This window comes from Aegilops tauschii, chromosome 2 (assembly GCF_002575655.3).
Source record: "Aegilops tauschii subsp. strangulata cultivar AL8/78 chromosome 2, Aet v6.0, whole genome shotgun sequence".
Classification (NCBI taxonomy): Eukaryota; Viridiplantae; Streptophyta; class Magnoliopsida; order Poales; family Poaceae; genus Aegilops; species Aegilops tauschii.
This window is the reverse complement of record NC_053036.3, coordinates 279,877,793-279,899,555: the sequence shown is the minus strand read 5'-3', so window position 1 is coordinate 279,899,555 and position 21,763 is coordinate 279,877,793. Positions and strand designations below refer to the sequence as shown.

Below are 21,763 nucleotides of genomic sequence, written 5' to 3'. Positions count from 1 at the left end.
CGGTCGTTGCCTACTAAGGTGGTCATGGACGGCCAACACAGCAGCCGCCATCTCCTCATTGTCGAATGAAGAATCATCCGAGTTACAAAGGAAATTGTGGAAAAAGAACTCGTCGGTAGAGTCCATTTGTACCTTGTGGCCAAACCATCGAACAGGTTGCGGGTGCCATCGAAGAAGCAGGTCGGCAAAGAGACGCACGCCTCCCCTAGACCAGGTAGCTGGCCTGGCGGCGTCCGACGAGCATGGCGGCATCAGACAAGCGTGCCGACGTTGTCGAAGGAGTTGGCCAGGGGCGCAAGGTGATGCTCGCGGCGACATCAAGAGGGAGGGGGAAGCTACGGTGGCCCAGCGACGAGGCGATGGTGGCGGCAAGATGGAAAGATGGGCTGCGGGGGAGGTATGTGGGTGCAAACTACTGGCGAGGGCACCGAAAGTGGGCGGCGACAGCGACGAGGTGTGGCGGCCAAGGGCTTGCTGTCAATGGGAGGAAGAGAATGGCCTATGTGCCACTGACTATCGAGCCAGGATAAGGAGTAGACAGACGTCGCACGCGTCCGCCTCATGTTCGCGCCGACACAAATGAGGCCCAAATTTGGACCAGGAATGGGTCCCCAGCAGGACGACTTTTGTGCCCAATTTGACCAAAATAAAACGGACACAGATGAACGAAATGTGTCGGCGCGTTGGAGTTGCTCCAAAGATGTGCATTGTCAAAAAAGTGAGTGATGTTGACAACACCAACCGAACGATCCGGTTCGGAATGGCCGATTTAACTATAGCGGAGGAGGCAACTATCAGCCTCATTTCCGTGACAACCAAGAGGAGAAACAGGCCATACACGTGTCTGGAAAATGGACCATACTAGGCAGCAAAGTACTACCAGTATTCCACATGTTGCCAACTAGTCAGCGTCTGCCCCTGTGAAACAATCCAACTCAAAGTGTACTCCAGGCAAAAACGAGCTGCCAGATTGGCACCGAAACTCTTGCACAAGCTCAAGAATTGCGTAGCAACACAGTCCATCATCGTTGTACTATCTTGCTGCTCTTGTTTTACTGGGGAGCCGCTGTTCCGAGGCATGAACATTTGCACTGTACAAATCTCTATGTTAAATCAACAAGAGTTACTGGCTCAAGGAGGACCAAACAAAGAGTGCTCGGGTAGTCAGGTTGGCAAAAAATAAGTTCCATCTTCAACTTGTCTCCACTGAGCATGAGTTCAGCGGCTTTCTTAGTCCAGCCTCCACCTTCAAGAGAAAAAATGTCACAAAGATGTCCCAAAGTGCAAGTCAGAATCAATGTGATTACAATTGCTCGGCACAAATGCATTTAAAGAAATAATTTGTAGAGATGCTATCAGTTAAACATGATGTCAATGAGTTACAGGTTGCAACTCTTGCCCAAAGCTGACGGACTGCCAATGCCATTCCAGCAAGACTTTGCATTTAAATTTTTTTTTTATGCTTTCAACTACTTACATCCAGAAATGGGAATACCATGTGCTCTTGAAATACCACCACGACTCTAAATGGAGCCTTGCACAAGTAAGGACTATGGAAAACACACAAGTATAAATAATACTCATACCATTACTAGTAACAGGGCAGTTTAAATCAGCTCCTGTTATTCCAGATAAAGCAGAAATGTGTCATACTCCAGCAGTACATGATGTGTCAAAAAACAGCTAGATCAACTAAAATAAGGCATCAAGGACCCTTAGCAACATAAGTTGCATTTATGGTTCCACCATATCATCAAAATGAACTCTCATACCACCATAATGAATAATTGTGTCCAAGATATTTCTTCATGCGTTCATAGATCATGAGACAGTGAAATAAGATTCTCACTGAAGGTAGTGATGTGATGGAAGAAAGGAGAATCTAAGAACAAACATGCTATATATTCTAATTTCAAATGATTGAACACGACTTACATCATTAGAAAGAAAAGATCTACTACCAAAAGATTTAAGCCGTGGAGATTGGCCTGCAGATGTTGACCCGCTATCATTACTACCACTTTGTTTATCACCCTGCAGACAGAGAAGTTCGCTGTGAATTATAATGTTCCGGCTTCTACTGAGGTTGGCATGTGCTAATTTCGGTACTTTGTAACTGAACGTACAAGACTTTCTGAATGCATCTTTTGTGTTGTATTAATTCAAATATGGTACTTTGTTATACATCAGCCAGCACTTTGCGTGTATGCCTTTATAAGTGAAAACTTTCTTATTAACTATGAACTTTGCTATCTCATGTTCGAACTTAACTAAACATGAGTACGAACTTTGCTGATCTCCTGATTGAACTTGACTGTGATTTGTAAATTGGCACTTAAATTTAGTATTGCTGGTACTTAAAACACTTGATGGTAAACTGCTGGTACTTAGTATGTTTACTGTATGGCACTTTGTAATTTGGCAATTAAATTTAGTATTGCTGGTACTTAAGTTTGGCACTTAAATTTAGTATTGCTGGTGCTTAAAATGTACTGCTGGTACTTAGTATGTTTACTGATGTGGCACTTTGTAAACTGATGTCAACCTTTGTATATTTTCACAATGCGGCACTTCGTAACTTGGCACTTCAAATGCATTGATGGTAAACTGCTGGTATTTAGTATGTTTACTGATGTGGCACTTTGTACATTTCGGAATGTGGTACTTTGTAATTTGGCACCTTCTTTATTTGAATACCTTGTATATTTTGAACATGGCACTTTGTATATAAATATGTAACTTTGTTTTGTAAATGCGGTATGTACGTCACTTTGTATTTTGGTGTATGACTGTATTGTGCATGGAACTCTGTAACCTTGTATGTCACTTTGTGCATAACCTTATATTTCTATGTATGGCACTTTGTTAAAATTCCTCGCACCGTTTAATTAAAGCATGTCACTGTTAATAAATACTCCCTCTATAACTAAATATAAGATGTTTTATAGTAGTATTTAGTTACAGAGGGAGTAGTTCTCACTGTTCATAAAAAAACCGGCACTTTGTTAGTTAATGGTACTTTGTTAATTAAAATATAATCGCCAGTCCTGGTCAACCTTTTCAAATTTTCAAAGCTAGCAGCTAGCAAAAACGGCACACGGTTCAAAGCCTTCAACCTGCTGTAGTAAAAAACAAAGGAGAGGACAGAGGGATGTGACGAATAGCTATTTATGAATTGCAAAGAAAATAAGTTTGGCGATTTTTTGCACGGATCTAGAAGTGAATGGAAGGTGATTGACGCTGTTATGACCCAGGGCTGCCTCACCTTGTCGGTTACCGGTCCAAGTAGGCCGGCCCGAGGCCCCCTAGGTCGGTTCCGCCCTGGGCCATCATGCCAGCCCATGGGATCCTTGCCGTTCAAGACAAAGAAGCCGGATCCGTGGAGGACTCCCCTCCAACGACATAGCCTACTAGGTTGTGTAACCCTAGGAGCCCCCGTATCTTATATAAGTAGGAGTCGAGCTAGTCGATAGATGGTCGTACAATCTCTCGGTTATACATGTACTTTGTACACCCCCGATCGCAATATACACAAGCACGAGTAAAGTTTTAACTCGTATGGAGGGCCTGAACCCAGGGTAAATCTGTCTGTTGTTTCCCCTCCGACCTAATCGCCACGCCGGGATACCCTACCGAGGGATCTACCGAAATTAGCTCCGACAATGGTGACCCATACAAGTCCCGCAGAGGTCGGATGGGATCTCCGATGGATGCCGGCGTAATCTAAGCGCTGGGTCAACTCTTCGACTTCGGCGTGATCATGTTGCTCGACTCGGCTGGCCACATCGGCCAGGTCGAGAACTACGCTTCAGGCCAGATCGTTCGATTTGGCAACCTTAAGTACATCACAGACTCCTGCGGCGAGCTGGTTCTCCAGGGCTTGTCGTCATGCTGGGCCCAGGAGCAGTAGGTCAAAAATTTGACCCACCAAACTTCCCACTTGATCGCCAACATTGAAGACCTAACCGGCATCCTTGAAGGCGCAACCGAGGAGCAGGACTAGGACGAGGAGTTGGGCGAGTCGGCTACAGCCAACCACCAGCCGCGGCGCCCTTACGCCCGTGGCAGGCGACCTCGGTCCACGAGTGCTACATGGTTGATGCGCCAAATCTAAGCTTCATGGCAAGCGAGGAAAGCGGCGAGGTAGAATTCAATGATAGGGAGATCGAGGCGCTTGACCAACAGATGGATGATCCGAAGCAAGATGCAGCTTGGCTGAAGGTCCTGTCGGCCCTAGGCAAAGTTTCCAAAGAAAAGCGACCCCTGGAGCACAAAGCGGTCGAGCTCGTGGATGTCGAACAGTTGTATCGAACTACCCATCCAATTGGCAAGACCGAACCGACTACAACCAAGGCCTCCCTGGCCATGAAGAGCAGGAGGATGGAAGAAACTATGAAGAACGCCGCAGACCATGGCCATCCGACGTACCCATAAGTCTGGCAGTCGTAATCAGGAACACCGCGGGACCCACGACGTAGCTCCTCGTACGATCTATCAGCCTAAGACGATTCAAGGGCCCGCTCCAAGGCCTGATGTGCCACGTGACCTAACCCTACGCGAAACCGAGAAGCAATGTGCAGCTCGGCTGCGCCGGCAAGCTTGGCATAGAAACAAGCCAGCTTTCAACGACTACAACCGCGCGGCCGGCCTGGATGATGCGCGCAACACTATAAACATCATCCACCCCTCGGCTGCGGGTCCCAACCGCGCGGCCGGCCTAGATGATGCACACAACACTATAAACATCATCCACCCCTCGGCTGCAGGTCCCTCCGCGATGTATCCGGCCTGCTTCACTGACGAAATTGTCTGCCACACTTTTTCACCAAATTTCAAGCTAAATGCGATGGACAAGTATGACGAAAGCCAGGAACCTGAGATTTGGTAACTGACTACATTATAACGGCCCAGGTGGCTAACGGTGATGATTGGCACGCCGTCAAACACTTACCCCTGATGCTGAAGGGATCCGCCCAAGCCTGGTTAAACACCCTCGTGCCTACGTCGACCGGCGGCTGGGATGATTTGCAAGCCAAGTTCATACCTAACTTCAAGGGCACGTACGTCTGGCATGATGATGCCAGCGACCAAGGACACCTGGCCCAAGGAGAGATAGAATCGGTGTGTGACTTCTAGACACGTTTCCTCAGGAAAAAAGAATGAGATCATCGACTCTGATGGCGCCGAGGTCATTGTTGTGTTTAAGCACGGCCTATCTGACAAGCACCTCACCAGATACTTTGGGAAGTACATGCCCAAGACCATGCTGACCTTGATGGAGATAGTAACCAAGTTCTGTTCCGGTGAGGATGAGTGGTACACCAAGCAGAAGGCACACGACGGGGATCCCAGCATGTCCGGTACGAAGGACGAGATCGGCAAACCTAAACGCAACCGCAAGAACAAGCACAAGGACTACAACGACGGCGACGACCAGATCAACGCGGGTTTTGTAGCCCATTATCAAGGTGGGGGCGGCGGTCCAAAGGAAAAACAGTGGCGGGACAAGGGCAACAACCGCGGTCCATGCCTTGACAATATCATGGATAGGCCTTGTGGCTACCATCGGCCCTAGAACCATGACGATCCTCCAGCCAATACAAGTAGAATGAGCTAGAAGGCTCTCAATCCTTGGCAAAGAGGAAGGTTGTGGGATTTTATAGCCTTACAGAGAGGAAGGAAATGGGAGAAAGTAAAACAGGGCAGGTGAACATTGTAGCCTTTTGCCGGAAAGCTAAGCAGCGACTCTTGGGAGTCTTAGCAGCTGTCAGATGCTTGATCTACATCGCCCGCTTCCTCATAACCCGTGAAGCGGTACGGAGGAACGGAAGACGTCAGATGCAAGATGGACAGCCATAGCTGCTTCACGCCAACAAATGAAGTTTGAATTATAACTGAATCACGACGAGTGTCAAATTCTTCAGGGATTGGAGGAATGGGTCCTGCCCTACATGGAGGCCTTAGTCATTGTAGCTGATGGGTGAGTCTAGATATCTCCAGACGTGCATGAAAGGGGCTCGCTGATTGGTAAGAGCACACCGCCGTGCAAGGATTTCCTGGCCTGCCTATGTGTGCATATGGCAGGTTGATCTCTCCTGATTTTGGTACCAAGCATTGCCTAGTATGGGGATCATACACAAGTTACCAAAATTTAGTCCATTTGTATGGGACTAAGGGAAACTCATGCAAGGGAAAAAGGGATGTATTGGACATATAGGGCAGCAAATAATAAACCTCGACATGTTCCCGAAGCCCAATGCCAGTCTCACGTCTAAGGTCGGCAACGCCGTCCACATGCCCCAGATCTTCCTTAACAAGAAGCTCGTGGGCGGGCTTGTCGTGCTCAACTCCTTGCGCAACAACGGCGAGTTTGAGTGGCGTGTGAGCGAGCTCACAGGGAGGCGTTGCCCCGACGTAGTGCTTTCATTGCCGCGACATGGACATGCGGACGCCATAGCAAAAACCGCTGGTGCACGAGGTACCGGACTGCACGGCGCTACGAGTTTTCTACAAAAACCACTATTAGTCATTTTTCTAAAAACTGGTTTTTCAGGTTTTTATATAACCTAAACAAGTTTTTAGGTGGTCAGAAATTACGTTTTAGGGAATACGGTTTTCTATAATCCCCATATCCAAACAACCCCTTAGCGAGGAATAGAGTAGTTTATATGAGACCAATATGACGAACTAAAAAGGAGGTTAATTGGTCAACCTTATGGGAGGAAATAATTGTCTTATTAATACTTGTTCATGCAGGTAAGTGCAAACAAGGAGAAATGGTAGCATTAGTTAGGATTGATACTGTGTTGGCGTGCTTGATGAAACCCTTAACCTGTATGTCTTTTTCATACCTGATGATTGCATGCATTATTTCGAACATCTTCGAAGAGAGAAGAGTAGTAAGAAGGATCGTAAATTGAACCACCCAATATATCATCAGCCATTGAACCCCGTCTAACTGAATTAGATCTGGGGCTCAAGAAACTATTTCTTGCATCATTTGCTTCATAATATGTTGGCGTGCTTGATGAGACCCCTAACCTGTACATCTGGATCCATATAAATGAAGACAAAAACCTCACTGAAAACCCAATAGTTTGCATCAACAATGCAAGTCTGAGTGAGAAGACAAAAAGTTGACCATACTTCTCATCAGGGGTACTATTCCTGTACAAATAGATATAGTCAGAAGCACACGGCATAAAACCGTAAAATACAGCAGAGTATTCTATCTGATACTAAACAAAAAGCAAACAAACAAATATTTCTACGTTTGTCCACAGAGATACTTATTTGATGAGAAAACATATTCACAATGTAGCAATGACTGAATCTAAATATATCTGTAAAATATCAAAGAATATGTAAATGCCATACTGAAAGGAGAATGCACAGCCAAAGAGAGTCTCAGGCAATTTCATGTCAATCAGATGTAAAATGGGAATAATAATTCTAAACAAACTTCAAGAAACAAAGGCGACCCTGAACCTTCCATACAATCTAATCTATTTCAAAGAAGGTGGCCCTGAATCTTCAACTCTGCTGACTCCAGGGGGGGGGGGGGGGGGGGGGATTTTAAGCCACTACTTACTTTGGACTTTGACAATTTGCCACTTCTTACTTTGTAATTGATCTATTGACATCCTTTAGTTTGCACTTTGATATTTTCCACTCTGTCAGGTGGGTCACACGTAAAATGACCAACCCTGCTAACGAGATTGACCAGGAACAGGAGGAGGATCTCGTTCCTTCTCATCCCCTGTCGCCTGAGCAACACTAGGAGACGGCTGGGCGGCGGCTACCTCCCAGAAGCCCCCGGTGGTCCTCGAGGGTGGTGGCTACATAACGGGGGGAAAGGTATACTTGTCCGCTATTTTGTGCATATAATGTCTATCATTTGGAAGTAGTTTTTTTAAAAGGCAAAGATCAATGTGCAGACTAAAGGATGGCAATAGATCAATTGCAAAGTTAGAAGTGGGAAATTGTCAAAGTCCAGAGTGCCAATCGAAATGCAAAACCCAAAAGATTAAAAAAAAACAAGAGACTAGTTTGACAACTATTTTGCATGGGTCCACTATTTCGTCAAGTTTATGAAGCTATTAATGTTTAATAGCACCTACAAAGTCACTAGCACTACTATTATGCAGGAAATGTTAGTTCTGATGCCATGTGTACTGAGGGTGCACATGCAAAAAAAGAAAAGAAAAAATAGGTCTGAAAGATAGTGGTTGCAGAAAACATACCATATAGCATGTGAGAAGAGTATAAACCATGCAACGTCAAGGACGATAGCAAAGAAGAGCAGGACAGCATAAGTCCGGCCAAGTCTTTGGCTACTACTTTCAATCGCAACAACAGCAAATAGCCCTATCACAAGGTTTATCACAAGAACCCCATTGAACAGCGCACCAAGCGATCCAATCAGCGCACAACCAATCTAAAACATAGAAGATTATGTTATGCAAATGAATACATTAGTTTGAAGAACATTTTGCTCAGAGCTCATTCAACGTTATAAGCATTAAGCCAGGTATTATAAATTAACTAAAGTAAAGCAAGTACGTAAGCTTCACTGAATCTAAGAATGTTAACTGTTAAACCATGATATAACCACAAGCGAAGGAGACCAGTAATCACTAATTTTCTACCAACATGATAAAAAATTCAAAATAGCAATTCCTAGTTGCCTACAAGACCGCCCTGGAAGGCGGTCCGCATGGTTGGCTCTCCGGCGGGCACCATGGCAGCAGTGGTGGCTATGTCTCTTGGTCGTGTGGGCGGCGAGGGGTGTAGCGGCTGGTGGCTCGGGCTCGCTCTCTGTAATTGACAGGGGCGACACCCAGATCCGGATCTGTTGCCATGTGCTCATCACGGTTGTCCTAGGTGCCTCGTGGTGGCATAGGTGAGCTGTCGAGCAAAAGCAGTCCTCTTACACGCAGATCTCGGGTACCTTGGTTGGTGCTTTATCTATAAAGCAGGGCGTGAGCCTGTTTCAGAGAGTTGCCTACAAGACTAGCTAAGTCACACGCTCAATAATAATATATGGTTTCCAGCATTGTAAATGGCCAGAATACAATACTTCTGAGATTTAGAATTTCATATTTTTAATACAAAGAACCAGGGGATAACTAGCACTGCTATACGGACATGATCTGGAATACTCAAACATGAAAGAGATGGCACAGATTTCTATGATTGTTACCAACTCTACTCTGTAGTATAACTCATCCATGCTTAATTGGATTGTGGATTTGCCTGAATTTTGATAGTTCTTGATTCTTGAAATGTTTGTAGCACCTGTTACGAAATGAGCTTCTTGTATTGAACGGGGCCAACAGCCAGTACATATACACAAGAGAGAAATAAGCGAAGTACCTGTACAATATGGTAAATAACTAAATACACACACAGCACAACCCTGATCTAACACCCCCCCACCCCCCACCCACCCTCAAACTCAAGTGGGGTCTTGGACATCAAGTTTGGAAAGGGAGAAGCTGTGTTGTGACCGTGTCTGAGCTTTTGTCAGAAAATCAGCAAGTTGAAGCTCCGAGGAAACATACTGAAGGGCCACAGTCCTCTTGCACCTGAGAACGCATGAGGCATCAACACCGATGTGCTTGGTGAGTTCATGCTTCACAGGATCACGGGCAATGATGAGCGCCCCAGTACTGTCGGAGAGCAAAGGGATACTTGCAGCAGTGGAAACACCAAAGTCCTGAACAAGACACCGTAGCAAGTGATCTCTGCAGTCATGGACACCATAGCTCACAGCTCGGTCTCAACACTGGAGCGAGATACAGTGGTCTGCTTCTTGGTATTCTAGGCAATTAGAGAGACCCAATAAAAACATAATAGGCAGAGAGAGAGAGAGAGCTGCGATCATTGTAATCACTAGCCCAGGCGCATCACAGTAGGCATGAAGCTGAAGCTGGAGCGAGGGAAGAATAGGCAAAAAGTCACAATACCACGACGATAACGAAGAGCACGAAGAAGATGACTAGTGAAGTTAAGTGGGAGCAAAAACAAATTGTAACACCCCAGCCAAACCCAGCGGTTCACCCACCATTTCGTGGTCGTTGCGCCTATCTACCACCTAGAATCTAGACTGGCCCCACAGACCAACACTAGTCTTTACTGCGCACCTTGTGCTCACTCGTGCACACCCAAGATCAACTTCCTAGTCGGTCACCTATCCTCAAATTGCTCCAAGCCAAGCACGCTTAACTTTGAGGTTCCTTTCGGTAGACTTCCGAAAAAGAATGTGCACCTTATTGACATGAGTAGTCTATCATTACTATTAAGCTGGGATGTCACACAAACTGACTCAGAATGTGCACAACATAAGAAATATTAGGACGAGTTATGCCTTGATAGACAAGGCTCCCAACAAGATGACAGCAGCGAGTGGGACCCGCAAGGGGTTCACCCTCACTAGGACGAAGTTGAAGACCAAACTCATTAGGAGTGTCAACTGTGCGCTGATCAGTGAGGCAGGCATAGGCACGAGTGAGAAGAACTTGGATGTACTTCTCTTGAGAAGGATAAGTGCCCCTCGCAGGAAGAAATGATCCTCAATCCAAGAAAGTAGCAAAGATAACCCAAATCAGTCATCAAGAATTGCTCATGGAAACGTTTCTTCACAAAATCAATGAATTGGTGGCCATCCCCTGTGATAATCATGTCATCAACATAGAGGAGCAAAAGAGTGCGATCACGAGGATAAGTGTGAATAAAGAGAACCCTTTGCAAGAAACCATGAAGTGCACGTGATAGGTACTCGCCAGCCGAATCAGCACGAAAAACAAGAACAGAGGAAGGAATCATACAGAATGCAAACCAGGGTAGCGAACGACTTGTAAATTTGAAGCACTTGACTACGAGATGATGGTCATTTTCTCTCCTCTCTTTCTCTCTCCTCCATCCAGTCTTAGTCTTTGTTCCTGGTCTCACTCGCCATCCTCCCGACGCCTCCTCGCCCCTTCCTCCCCATCGGCTCATCCGGCTAGAGATGGAGGGGAGAGGGGCTCGGCCCTCCTTTTTCCCTTTGTAGATCCACATGTTTATGCGTCCTTTATGGCCTGTTTGAGGACTTCCGAATCGGATTGGAGGGTTCGGTGTCGAACTAGATCTGGGGTCACTTCTTAGTTCCCGGCGGCGTGCATCTCCAGGTTGGCCTTGTGTTCCTCTCTACAAATAACCTCCCTTGTTCTAGCTAGATATGTCCCCTTCTCGTGTGGTTTGGGGATTATGCTGCCAGATGGTGGTTTTGTTTTTGTTCCCAATAATTCCCCCTCCATGTCTTTCTCTTCTTGGTCACCAGATGTTCATATCCATCATCTTCCTCCCCCGTGGTGCCCGCCTTGCTGCTCCATATATCATCTTCGCTGAGTTATTTTCATTTTCAGCGCTTATTGGTTGATCTACCTGAGGATCAAGCAGGTCAGTTTAGGGCCGTTGCATGGTTCCTCTATTCTTCTGTTGGCGCCGGCCCCTTTTTTCACTGGTGGTGGCTTCTCCCTTCCAGCATATGCACACCCGGAAAACTGATATACGTTGTTATCCTCTTCTTCAATCTATCGCTACCCCTCTCAACCTCCATATCGGAGACCCGCTCAGCGGCGAGGAGTGGTGATTCCAAGACGAGTTTAGCGGCGGTGCTGGATCCTCAGAGAGGAGGTCCTCGTCCGAACATGCAGACTAGATTGGCTAGCACATGCTCATCTACCTATTTTGTGCTGCCGACTGCTTTTTTGTCTAAGTTTGCGGTTGAAGCAGTGCTTAGACTTCATTCTCGCCTTCTCGGCTTCATCATCCTCTTTACTCCAGAATCCTTGATGATTCATGCGAACGCAACTTTTCCAAGTGATTGTTCCATTTGTTGGTGGCGGCCTTCGGTGGTGGTTAGTGTCAAGGTCTGTGATGGAGCTGAAGCTTGGACGCGTGACAACCCGTTCTGTTGACGCTTTGCGTGAAGTAGTACTGAACCCGGCTGGTGCTTTGTGTGGGTAGCAATCAGATCTTGGGATTTGTGCTCACACTAGTACTTGGTGCTACTTCTTCTGGTTGATCTCACGTGGCGCAGCAGTTGGAGATCGGATCACTCGACCGCAGTACTAGTTGGCTGCAACTTGGCAGCGCGACTCGGATTGGGCTGCTGCGACTCGGCCGCAGTACTGGTTTGCTGCAGTGATGATACTCGGCTGAAGTAGTACTCGGCCGCTGAAATAGTACTCGAAGCAAGTAGTACTCGGCATGCCGACTAGGGATCAGATTGCTTGCATGCATAATACTATTCATCAATCAGATCTCGATAACCGCGCTGCAACTAGTACTACTAGTACAAGCACTTCATGGCTGAATTGATTCAACCTCATGGCCTCTTCGTCGATCTCACATGGAGCGACTTGGCGTTTGAGCAGATCTGAAGGTTGCTGCCTCCGGCTAGGGAGACTGGAACTTGACACAATCGAAGCGAAGTCGGCAAAGCCATTACCAGCACCTTCCTTGCGTGTGTCGTCGTCGCGCGCACCATCTTCGCGCACGCCGCCATCATTGACGCCGATGCTGCCCATGAAGACACTTGCCACAGAGGCGAGGGTGTCAGAACTTTCTTCCCCATCGGAGCAAGACTCCAGTATGGAGTATAGTGAGTCAGAGTTGACCATGCCAAAAAACGAGACGAGGATGGCGAGTCAAGGCATTGTGGAACACCTCAAGCGCCGCTGGGGCACCTGTCGGCCAGCCGGTGCGGAACCAGATCTTGCGAACGCCGATTGTGGCATGGACGAGCCAAGGCATTGTGGAACGCCTCAGGCGCCATTGGGCACCCGATCGGTCAGCCGGTATGAAGCCGGATCTTGCAGGCACAAAATGTCAGCGATGTTGACATGTTAGTGCAGACTCCCGGTCTCCAACAATGAGATCTCAGTGAGCAAGGCGTCGGGGCGCAATGCCGAACCATCAGTGAGGAAGTCCAGCGAGCCAAAATGGATGACACACCCATGAACCAGTCCGTCGTTGGTGGTTCTAGAAGAGGCCATTTGAACCATAGCTCCAAACTGACGCTAGGCCCCGCGGTGTGCGCGGCATTTCAGCTGTACGTGTATGGGTGTGTATGAGAGGGCGTAAAGCTTATTACCCAGGTCCAGACTCCCTTGCTAAGGGATAACACCCTACTCCTGATGTGCTTTTTCTTATGTGTATAGGAATTACAAATGATGTGAATCCTTGGCAAGAGGCCCCAACCATGCCTTGTATAGGCTCAACATGGCTAGAAGCATGAACGGTCATCTGAATTAATTCTACAAGTAACGGCCTATTGAATGCCGCCTATTACCAGCTACTTGTTACATAGTGTAACACCCGAGTTAATGCTTAGTGGTGACCGTGGTAACGTCTGCCTTTATTGCGCGTCCTTTGACTTGTCGGATGACCGTCATCCAACTAACTGGCTTCTCCTGATCCGACTAACTGGCTTCTCATGATCCGACTGTCTGGCTTTCTGTTGTATCCGACTGGCTAGCTTTCTATTGTACCCAATTGGCCTCCCCATCCAACCAAGTGCTCCACACCGGCTGGCCCATCACATTTGTCCTTTAGCTAGGTCGATTGTCATTGTGGGCCTACTCGGTGGGGATTCCCTTGTGAGGGGCGATGGCGGTTGAGAACCTAACCCTAGTTCTTACAAAATAAGCTTCTTGTATTGAACGGAGCCAACAGACAGTGCATATACACATGAGGGAAATAAGCCAAGAAGTGCCTATACAATATGGTAACTCGCAGGCAACACAACCATGTTCTAACAGACAGCACCGAAGCGATTACATTTGATTTAATCCACTTGGTGGGCCTCCAACTATTATAGGTGTTCGAACAAGTGATGGCGACACTGATGACTTTCTGATTAAAATAGGACTACACCAAGGGTCAGCTTTGAGCCCTTATCTTTTTGACATGGTGATGGTGAGGACACAAGGGATATACAAGGACATATCACATGGTGTATGCTCTTTGCGGATGATGTGGTGCTAGTCAATGATAGTCGGACTGGAGTTAATAGAATGTTAGAGCTATGGAGACAAACTTTGGAATCAAAACATTTTAGGCTTAGTGAGGTGATGTTTCAGTGCTACTAGGCATGAGGAGGAGGTTAGCCTTGATGGACAGGTGGTACCTTGAAGGACACCTTCCGATATTTGGGGCCAATGTTGCAGAAGGATGGTGATATCGATGAAGATGTGAGTCATCGAATCAAAGTCGGATGGATGAAGTGGCCCCAAGCTTCCGGCATTCTCTGTGACAAGAGAGTGCCACAAAAGCTAAAAGGCAGGTCCTATACGTCGGGCGATTCAATCTACAATGTTGTACGGCGTTGCGTGTTGGCCGACTAAAGGGCGACATGTTCAACTGTTGGGTGTAGTAGAAATGCACATGTTGAGATGGATGTGTGTCCATACAAGAAGGATCAGGTCCGGAATGATGATATTCGTGTTAGAGTTGGGCTAGCACTGATTGAAGAGAAGCTTGTCCAACATCGTCTGAGATGGTTTGGGCATATACAGCGTAGGAATGTTAAGAGAGGAGCCCGTAAAGAGAGATCTGAAGGATAGGAATATCACCAAAGAAATAACCATGAACGGGGATGCATGGAAGTTGGCTATCTATGTGCCAGAACCATGAGTTTGTTTCGAGGTCTTATGGGTTTCAGCTCTAGCCTACCCCAACTTGTTTCAGACTAAAGGCTTTGTTGGTGGTGGTGGGCCTCCAACTTCATTTCGTTTATCCGTGAACGCTATGTTGGAAATAGAAACTGAAATGGTAAGGTTAGACATACTTATATGCCTTCCTTATTGCTTGACTAAATCCTCATAATCTTTCAAGAAATGTTCCTTGCTTATTACCTCATTCAAAGTTTAAAACAACTTAACAGTTTTCATTTCATGTCCGGCTGTGGCATTTGCAAGCAGTGAATTCTGGTCTAATATGACCTAGAGCTAGTAAGAAATCAGAGCAAGATAAGTCATCTTTTGCTGTAAGAAATACATGAAGCCCATCCATGGTAGCATCTGAATAAAATGACCTGGCCAAATGGAAAATAAAAGGACACCAAAAATGTTGGGCAAGTCCAAACCCACGAGCTAAGGCACATGGTTGTCACTAAACCTGTGAATTATTGCAATGCCCCCAAACTTGACTCAACACCAGACTGAACCAAAACTTCTCGCTTCTCTTCCTAAGGTTACGCCGCGCATAAGAAACTATCCGATCTCAAGCCCATCTAAACCGCATTATGAACTTGTTCATCCTAGGTAGTCTGACACCGCTAGCATCATCATGAACTAGATTAGTTAGGGTAAACCATGGGGACACCAGAAGGCCACAGCCCGTGCACGGTAGTAAAAAGAATACAGCGCGCTCAAATCTACTCCCTCCTCTTCTCCGCGCCTGAGCTCCCCACCACGGATAACAACAGCAACAACAAAGAACCGCGCCCGAACCAGTGATAGACGATCAGATCGAGCTGAGGGCAAAGAACCTCGTGCGCACCTGGAGGTATATGAGGGCGAGGGCGAGGGACTGGAGCGCGTCGTAGTCACGCAGGAAGGAGCGCACCCGCGGCCCGATTCCGGGGCACCAGTGCATTCCGATTCCAGCGAGCCCCGGACATGCAAATCGGGGAGCCTCCGGCGGATTCCTCGCCACGAAAGCTCTTCCGCCTCTCGGGGCGTGATCGACGGGGACTGGAACGGATTCCGTCCTAGATTTCACCCGCGCGCGTGCGTTGGGTGGGTGCGTTGGGTGGGTGCGTGCGTTCGTGCAACTGGGGCCGCCCTCCTGCCGATGGTTTCCTGGCTGCTAGATTTATTAGGACAGTGACTCACCGGAGAACCGGGGCAACGGGTGTTACCGGCGGAACCCGGCTCCTGTCTGATTTGTTCGGAATCACTTTTCAGTTTTCTTGTTGCCGGTTTGTTGCTATATATATATATATATATAAAGAATGAATAGATCCCTCCACCAAGGCTACAAGAACACCTGTTTACAAGAACATGATCCACCATGACACCTAAAGAAAAACCCCAAATCGTCTTTGAGAATGTCGGAAATATGAGCAATTTATCAAATAATTTTGCTAACGGAAATACTAGGTAAAGCATGAATAATATTGGAAATATAAAGCAAGTCATGCAATCTGACAGAGAAGGTAAACATCGTCTGCATATATGAACTTGTGCTAAACACATTTAGAACAGACACTAGATAAAGCTGCTTATACGACATAGAACCTAACATATGTAGGGCAGAAACTAGAGCCAAGAATTGTAGCAGGACTCCTAACAGAAAGAACAAGAACACGTACGGGACAGCAGCAGCAGAAGCACTGGACTTGGGGTCGACATCCTCTCCAGCCATGTCGTCGATGAGGTTGTCGACGTCGGGGAAGAAGTCGTCGTCGGGGAAGTAGTCGTCGGAGTCCATGATGAAGAAGTCAGTAGTCACGCGGAGCGCTCCCCAAAAACCTTATCACCCTTCTCCCGTACAGGACTCAAAGTGGTGCGGTTTCGGAGGCCTACTGTCCCGACTCACGGTGCAGGCCGCAAGCCGGGATGAGAAAGACTGCAGCAGCTCAGTGAATGGAACCGGTGGCGAGAGGAAGAAGAAGTTCTGGTGCGTCTCTCTGAGAGGAGCGACCTCCCTTTTATAGGCACAAGAGAAGGAGGCGAGAGGCTGCGTCGGGAGCTGAAGGGAACGAGGGAGATGGAACGAACAGACAGCAGCCGAAGGGTGCAGCGTTCGTATTCAATATCCACTACAGCAAAACTTTCCAGCTCCCGAGTGACCTTTCGTATACCCGTAGTATTTAGACATCGGCTCGGCTCATTCCCGCAACCCGCGGCGCGGCGTGTCGTGGCGAGGCGTGGCGTGCGGCGGAGGAGGAGCGCGCGTGGATGTCCCTCTTGTTCTCATGCTCATACATGTGGGGAAAGAACCTCCTTTATAAAGAGGTCCAACTCCCTCTAAACTAGCAATGTGGGACTAAACTTTAGTAGTGTCTCTTGCCTTGCACGAATGGGCTAAGTGGGCCTCTAGGATTTATTAGGAATTTCTGAAATTGTTATTGGGCTAGGCCCATAAATAGATAAATTTCAGCAATCCCCCACCAGATCCTAGAGGCACATAGAATTTGCCTTTAGTTCCAAAACACTGTTTTATATACCGGTACTGAAGTGGAGACTGTTAAGTTGAACTTTCACCTAGAACTCTATGCTACACTAGTAAGCAACTTGAACAGTGGACTGGGCCTTGAACTGCAAGTTTTCTGCGAATCTAGCTTCACATAAAGCCTTGACCGATACGTGGCTACCGTGGGTCTTCCACGCGGGTGGAGCTTATGCGTCATACTCCGAAACCTTTCATGAGTTTACTAGAGAGAACCCTACTCTCATAGATTGCGATGTTTAACAATCAGACTCATATAGGTGTGTTCTTCAAAAGATGTTCTGCGGGACAACATCTCTGCTTAAATGAGCCACTTAGAACACATTAAGATATACATCAACCTGCCATACAGTTTTAGGAGAGTATTGCATCTTCATGGAGTGGTATTGTTAATAGTAAGGATACTCTCCTCTCAGTTGATCAACAACTTGTTTTCCACATCTAATTCACGGGATCCCCGATCACAAAGAATAGGTTACCACTGTGAACAACTCGTATTGTGGGTCTCATACCCATCTCCCTCGATGCATTATCTATCACATTACGTGATAGACCCTTAGTAAAAGGATCTGCCAGATTTTTAGACGTTTGGATATAATCCAATGCAATAACTCCGGAGTTTCTCATTTTCCTGACAGACTTTAACCTTCTCTGAACGTGTCTTGATGACTTCATGTTATCCTTTGAGCTGCTCACTTTCGTGATCACAGTTTGATTGTCGCAGTTCATAAGGATACCCGGTACAGGTTTCTCAACAACCGGCAAGTCATTTAAGAGCCGGCGAAGCCAATCTGCTTCGACCGTAGTTGTATCTAGTGCTGTGAGTTCTGCTTCCATTGTTGACCTCGTTAAGATGGTCTGCTTGCAAGACTTCCAAGAAACAGCGCCACCTCCATGAGTGAATACATAACCGCTCGTGGCCTTTATCTCATCAGCATCTGAGGTCCAGTTTGAGTCACTATACCCTTCAAGCACCTTTGGGTGCCCAGTGTAGTGAATTCCATAATTCGCAGTGCCTTTCAAATAACACAAAACTCTCTCTAGAGCTTTCCAATGCACATCTCCTGGTTTTGAGACAAACCGACTCAGTTTGCTAACAGCAAAAGAGATGTCAGGTCTTGTAGCACTGGCTAAGTACATAAGCGAGCCAATAATCTGAGAATATTTCAATTGATCTCTAGCAATTCTTCGATTCTTTCGAAGTAACACACTCGCATCATATGGTGTTGGAGAGGGCTTGCAGCCACTATAGCCAAAGCGACTCAAGATCTTTTCCACATAGTGAGATTGAAGCAATGTAATCCCACCATCATCGTCTCTCAACAACTTGATGTTCAAAATGACATCAACCACTCCTAAATCCTTCATCTCAAAACAACGAGATAGGAAATCCTTGACCTCCTTAATAACATTCAGATTTGTTCGGAAAATCAGTATGTCATCAACATACAAGCAAAGAATAACTCCTTCGCCCCCACCATGGCGATAGTACACACATTTATCAGCTTCGTTTACAACGAAGCCTGCAGCGGTTAAAGTTCTTTCAAACTTCTCATGCCACTGTTTGGGTGCTTGCTTGAGTCCATACAAAGACTTCAGCAACTTGCACACTTTCCCTTCCTGACCATCTATTACAAACCCATCTGGTTGTTCCATATAAATTTCCTCGTCCAACTCTCCATTTAGGAAAGCAGTCTTAACATCCATTTGATGAACGAGAAGACCATGTGAGGCAGCTAGTGAAAGTAGAACTCGAATAGTGGTCAGTCGAGCCACAGGTGAGTAAGTATCAAAGAAGTTTTCACCTTCCTTTTGGGTATAACCCTTAGCCATGAGCCGAGCCTTGTACTTTTCAATAGTACCATCAGGCCTAAGCTTCTTCTTGAATACCCATTTGCATCCTATAGGTTTGCACCCATAAGGACGATCAGTTATCTCCCAAGTTTCATTCGCCAAGATGGAATCCATCTCGCTACGAACCGCTTCCTTCCAGTAGTCAGCATCTTCAGATGCATAGGCCTCTGAAATAGAACTGGGAGTGTCATCTATGAGATACACAAGAAAATCATCACCAAAGGACTTTGCAATCCTCTGTCTCTTGCTCCTAGTAGGAACTTCATTGTTCTCCTCCACAGAATTTTCAAAGTGTTCCATCGAAATGGTAGGTTCGGTAATTGTAACTAGTTCCTGATTCGATGAACTAGGCATCTCCTGATTAGACGAGGTAGCCATATCCTTCATGGGAAATATATCTTCAAAGAAAGTCGCATCATTCGACTCCATGATCGTACCGACATGCATGTCAGGTACCTCAGATTTTACAACCAAGAATCTATAGCCAATGCTATGAAAAGCATATCCCAGGAAAACACAATCCACAGTCTTTGGTCCAAGCTTCCGCTTCTTTGGAATTGGAACATTGACTTTCGCCAAACAACCCCATGTTCGCAGATAAGAGAGTTTTAACCTTTTCTTCTCCCATTCCTCGAATGGAGTTATCTCTTTGTTCTTTGTGGGGACTCGGTTTAGGACATGACATGCCGTCAATATCGCCTCCCCCCACCATGCCTTGGAGAGACCTGATGTGTCTAACATGGTGTTAACCAAATCAGTTAGAGTACGGTTCTTTCTTTCGGCCACCCCATTTGACTGAGGTGAATAGGGAGGCATCCTCTCATGGATTATACCATGTTCCGCACAAAAAGCATCAAATTCATTGGAAAAATACTCTCCACCACGGTCGGACCTAAGCCTCTTGATTTTTTGATCAAGTTGGTTTTCCACTTCAGCTTTATAGATCTTGAAAAAGTTCAAAGCCTCATCCTTAGATTTCAGAAGATACACACGGCAGTATCTAGTGGAGTCGTCAATTAACGTCATGAAATATTTCTTTCCACCTTTTGTCAAAACACCATTCATTTCACATAGATCTGAATGTATGAGCTCTAGTGGTGCAAGATTTCTCGTTTCCGCAGTCGTGTGAGACTTACGAGGTTGCTTAGCTTGCACAAGAACTTGACACTTAGATCCCTTGACAGTGGTGAAACTAGGGATTAAGTTCAACTTCGCTAGTCGCGACATGCAACCAAAATTAACATGACAGAGACGTGAATGCCACACATTGGATTCACTATTGTTGCAAATATGATTAACAACTTTATTGCAAACGTCTGATAAGGATAAACGAAACAGACCTCCTGACTCATAGCCTTTACCAGCAAAGGTTCCATACTTGGATATTACAAATTTATTCGACTCAAAGACAAGCTTGTAGCCATCTCTACACGGAAGAGATCCGCTAACAAGATTTTTATTGACGGAGGGGACATAATGCACGTTCTTCAGCCGCACGATCTTCCCCGAAGTAAACTTCAGATCGACCGTGCCAGCACCACGAACAGAAGCACTTGTTCTTCCCATCAAACTTTGCTTTACCATCAAACTTGCCCTTGTTCTTGAACTTGTGGGGCTGGAAGTTCTTCTTTTGTACCAGATTGGCACTAGATCCTCCCTCAATACCTCGAGCACGTGTATCCTTTGCTCTCGCCTTTTCTTCCACATCAAGAGTGCCAATGAGATCCGGGACGGAAAACTCCTATCTCTTATGCTTCAGTAAGGTAGCAAAGTTCCTCCACGAAGGAGGAAGCTTAGTGATGATACCTCCGGCAACAAACTTGTCCGGTAGCATACAACTGAAGTGCTCAAGTTCTCTAGCAAATGACTGTATCTCATGAGCTTGCTCAACCACGGAGCACTCTTCAATCATCCTGTAATCATAGAATTGCTCCATGATGTACAGCTCAGTGCCAGCATCCGAGACCCCAAACTTGGCCTCGAGTGCATCCCACATATCTTTTCCATTATCAATTGACGCATAAGCATCAACTATGTTCTCACCAAGAACACTCAAGAGAGCAGCCTTAAACAGAGTATCCATTTTCTGAAAAGACTGTGCCTGTTGAGCATCAAGCTCTCCTTCAGGTTTGCCGAGAGTGGCGTCATAGCAACTCATGGTTTGAAACCATAAGACTGCTCTCATGCGCCACCTCTTATAGTGGATACCCTCAAACATAGGAGGTCTCATGGAAGCAGGAAAACCACTCGGGGTAAATTGCCTATAATAAGGTTTTTGGATTGTTGGAAATATGAGCAATTTACCAAATAATTTTGCTAACGGAAATACTAGATAAAGCATGACTAATATAGGAAATATAAAGCAAGTCATGCAATCTGACAGAGAGAAGGTAAACATCGTCTGCATATATGAACTTGTGCTAAACACATCTAGAACAGACACTGGATGAAGCTGCTTATACGACATAGAACCTAACATATGTAGGGCAGAAACTAGAGCCAAGAATTGTAGCAGGACTCCTAACAGAAAGAACAAGAACACATACGGGACAGCAGCAGCAGAAGCACTGGACTTGGGGTCGACATCCTCTCCAGCCATGTCGTCGATGAGGTTGTCGACGTCGGGGAAGAAGTCGTCGTCGGGGAAGTAGTCGTCGGAGTCCGTGATGAAGAAGTCAGTAGTCGC

At 46.4% G+C, this 21,763-nt stretch overlaps 1 protein-coding gene across 3 annotated transcripts; it reads right to left on the bottom strand.

The window, feature by feature from the left end:
• Positions 1–689: 689 nt before the first annotated feature.
• On the bottom strand, positions 690–15,925 carry LOC109768427 (uncharacterized). 3 transcript variants are annotated; one of them, XM_020327149.4, is made up of 5 exons: positions 15,550–15,923; positions 8,244–8,437; positions 6,852–7,167; positions 1,962–2,034; positions 690–1,246 (listed from the first exon to the last, which is right to left on the bottom strand). In XM_020327149.4, the coding sequence occupies exons 1-5, from the start codon at positions 15,643–15,645 to the stop codon at positions 1,104–1,106; spliced, it is 822 nt and encodes a 273-aa protein (XP_020182738.1). In that variant the 5' UTR covers positions 15,646–15,923; the 3' UTR covers positions 690–1,103. The 3 variants fall into 3 exon arrangements, with proteins under 3 accessions (XP_020182738.1, XP_020182739.1, XP_040254714.1); XM_020327150.4 differs by having other exon boundaries at positions 1,936–2,034; positions 15,550–15,916; XM_040398780.3 differs by lacking the exon at positions 1,962–2,034 and having other exon boundaries at positions 15,550–15,925.
• Positions 15,926–21,763: the final 5,838 nt, after the last annotated feature.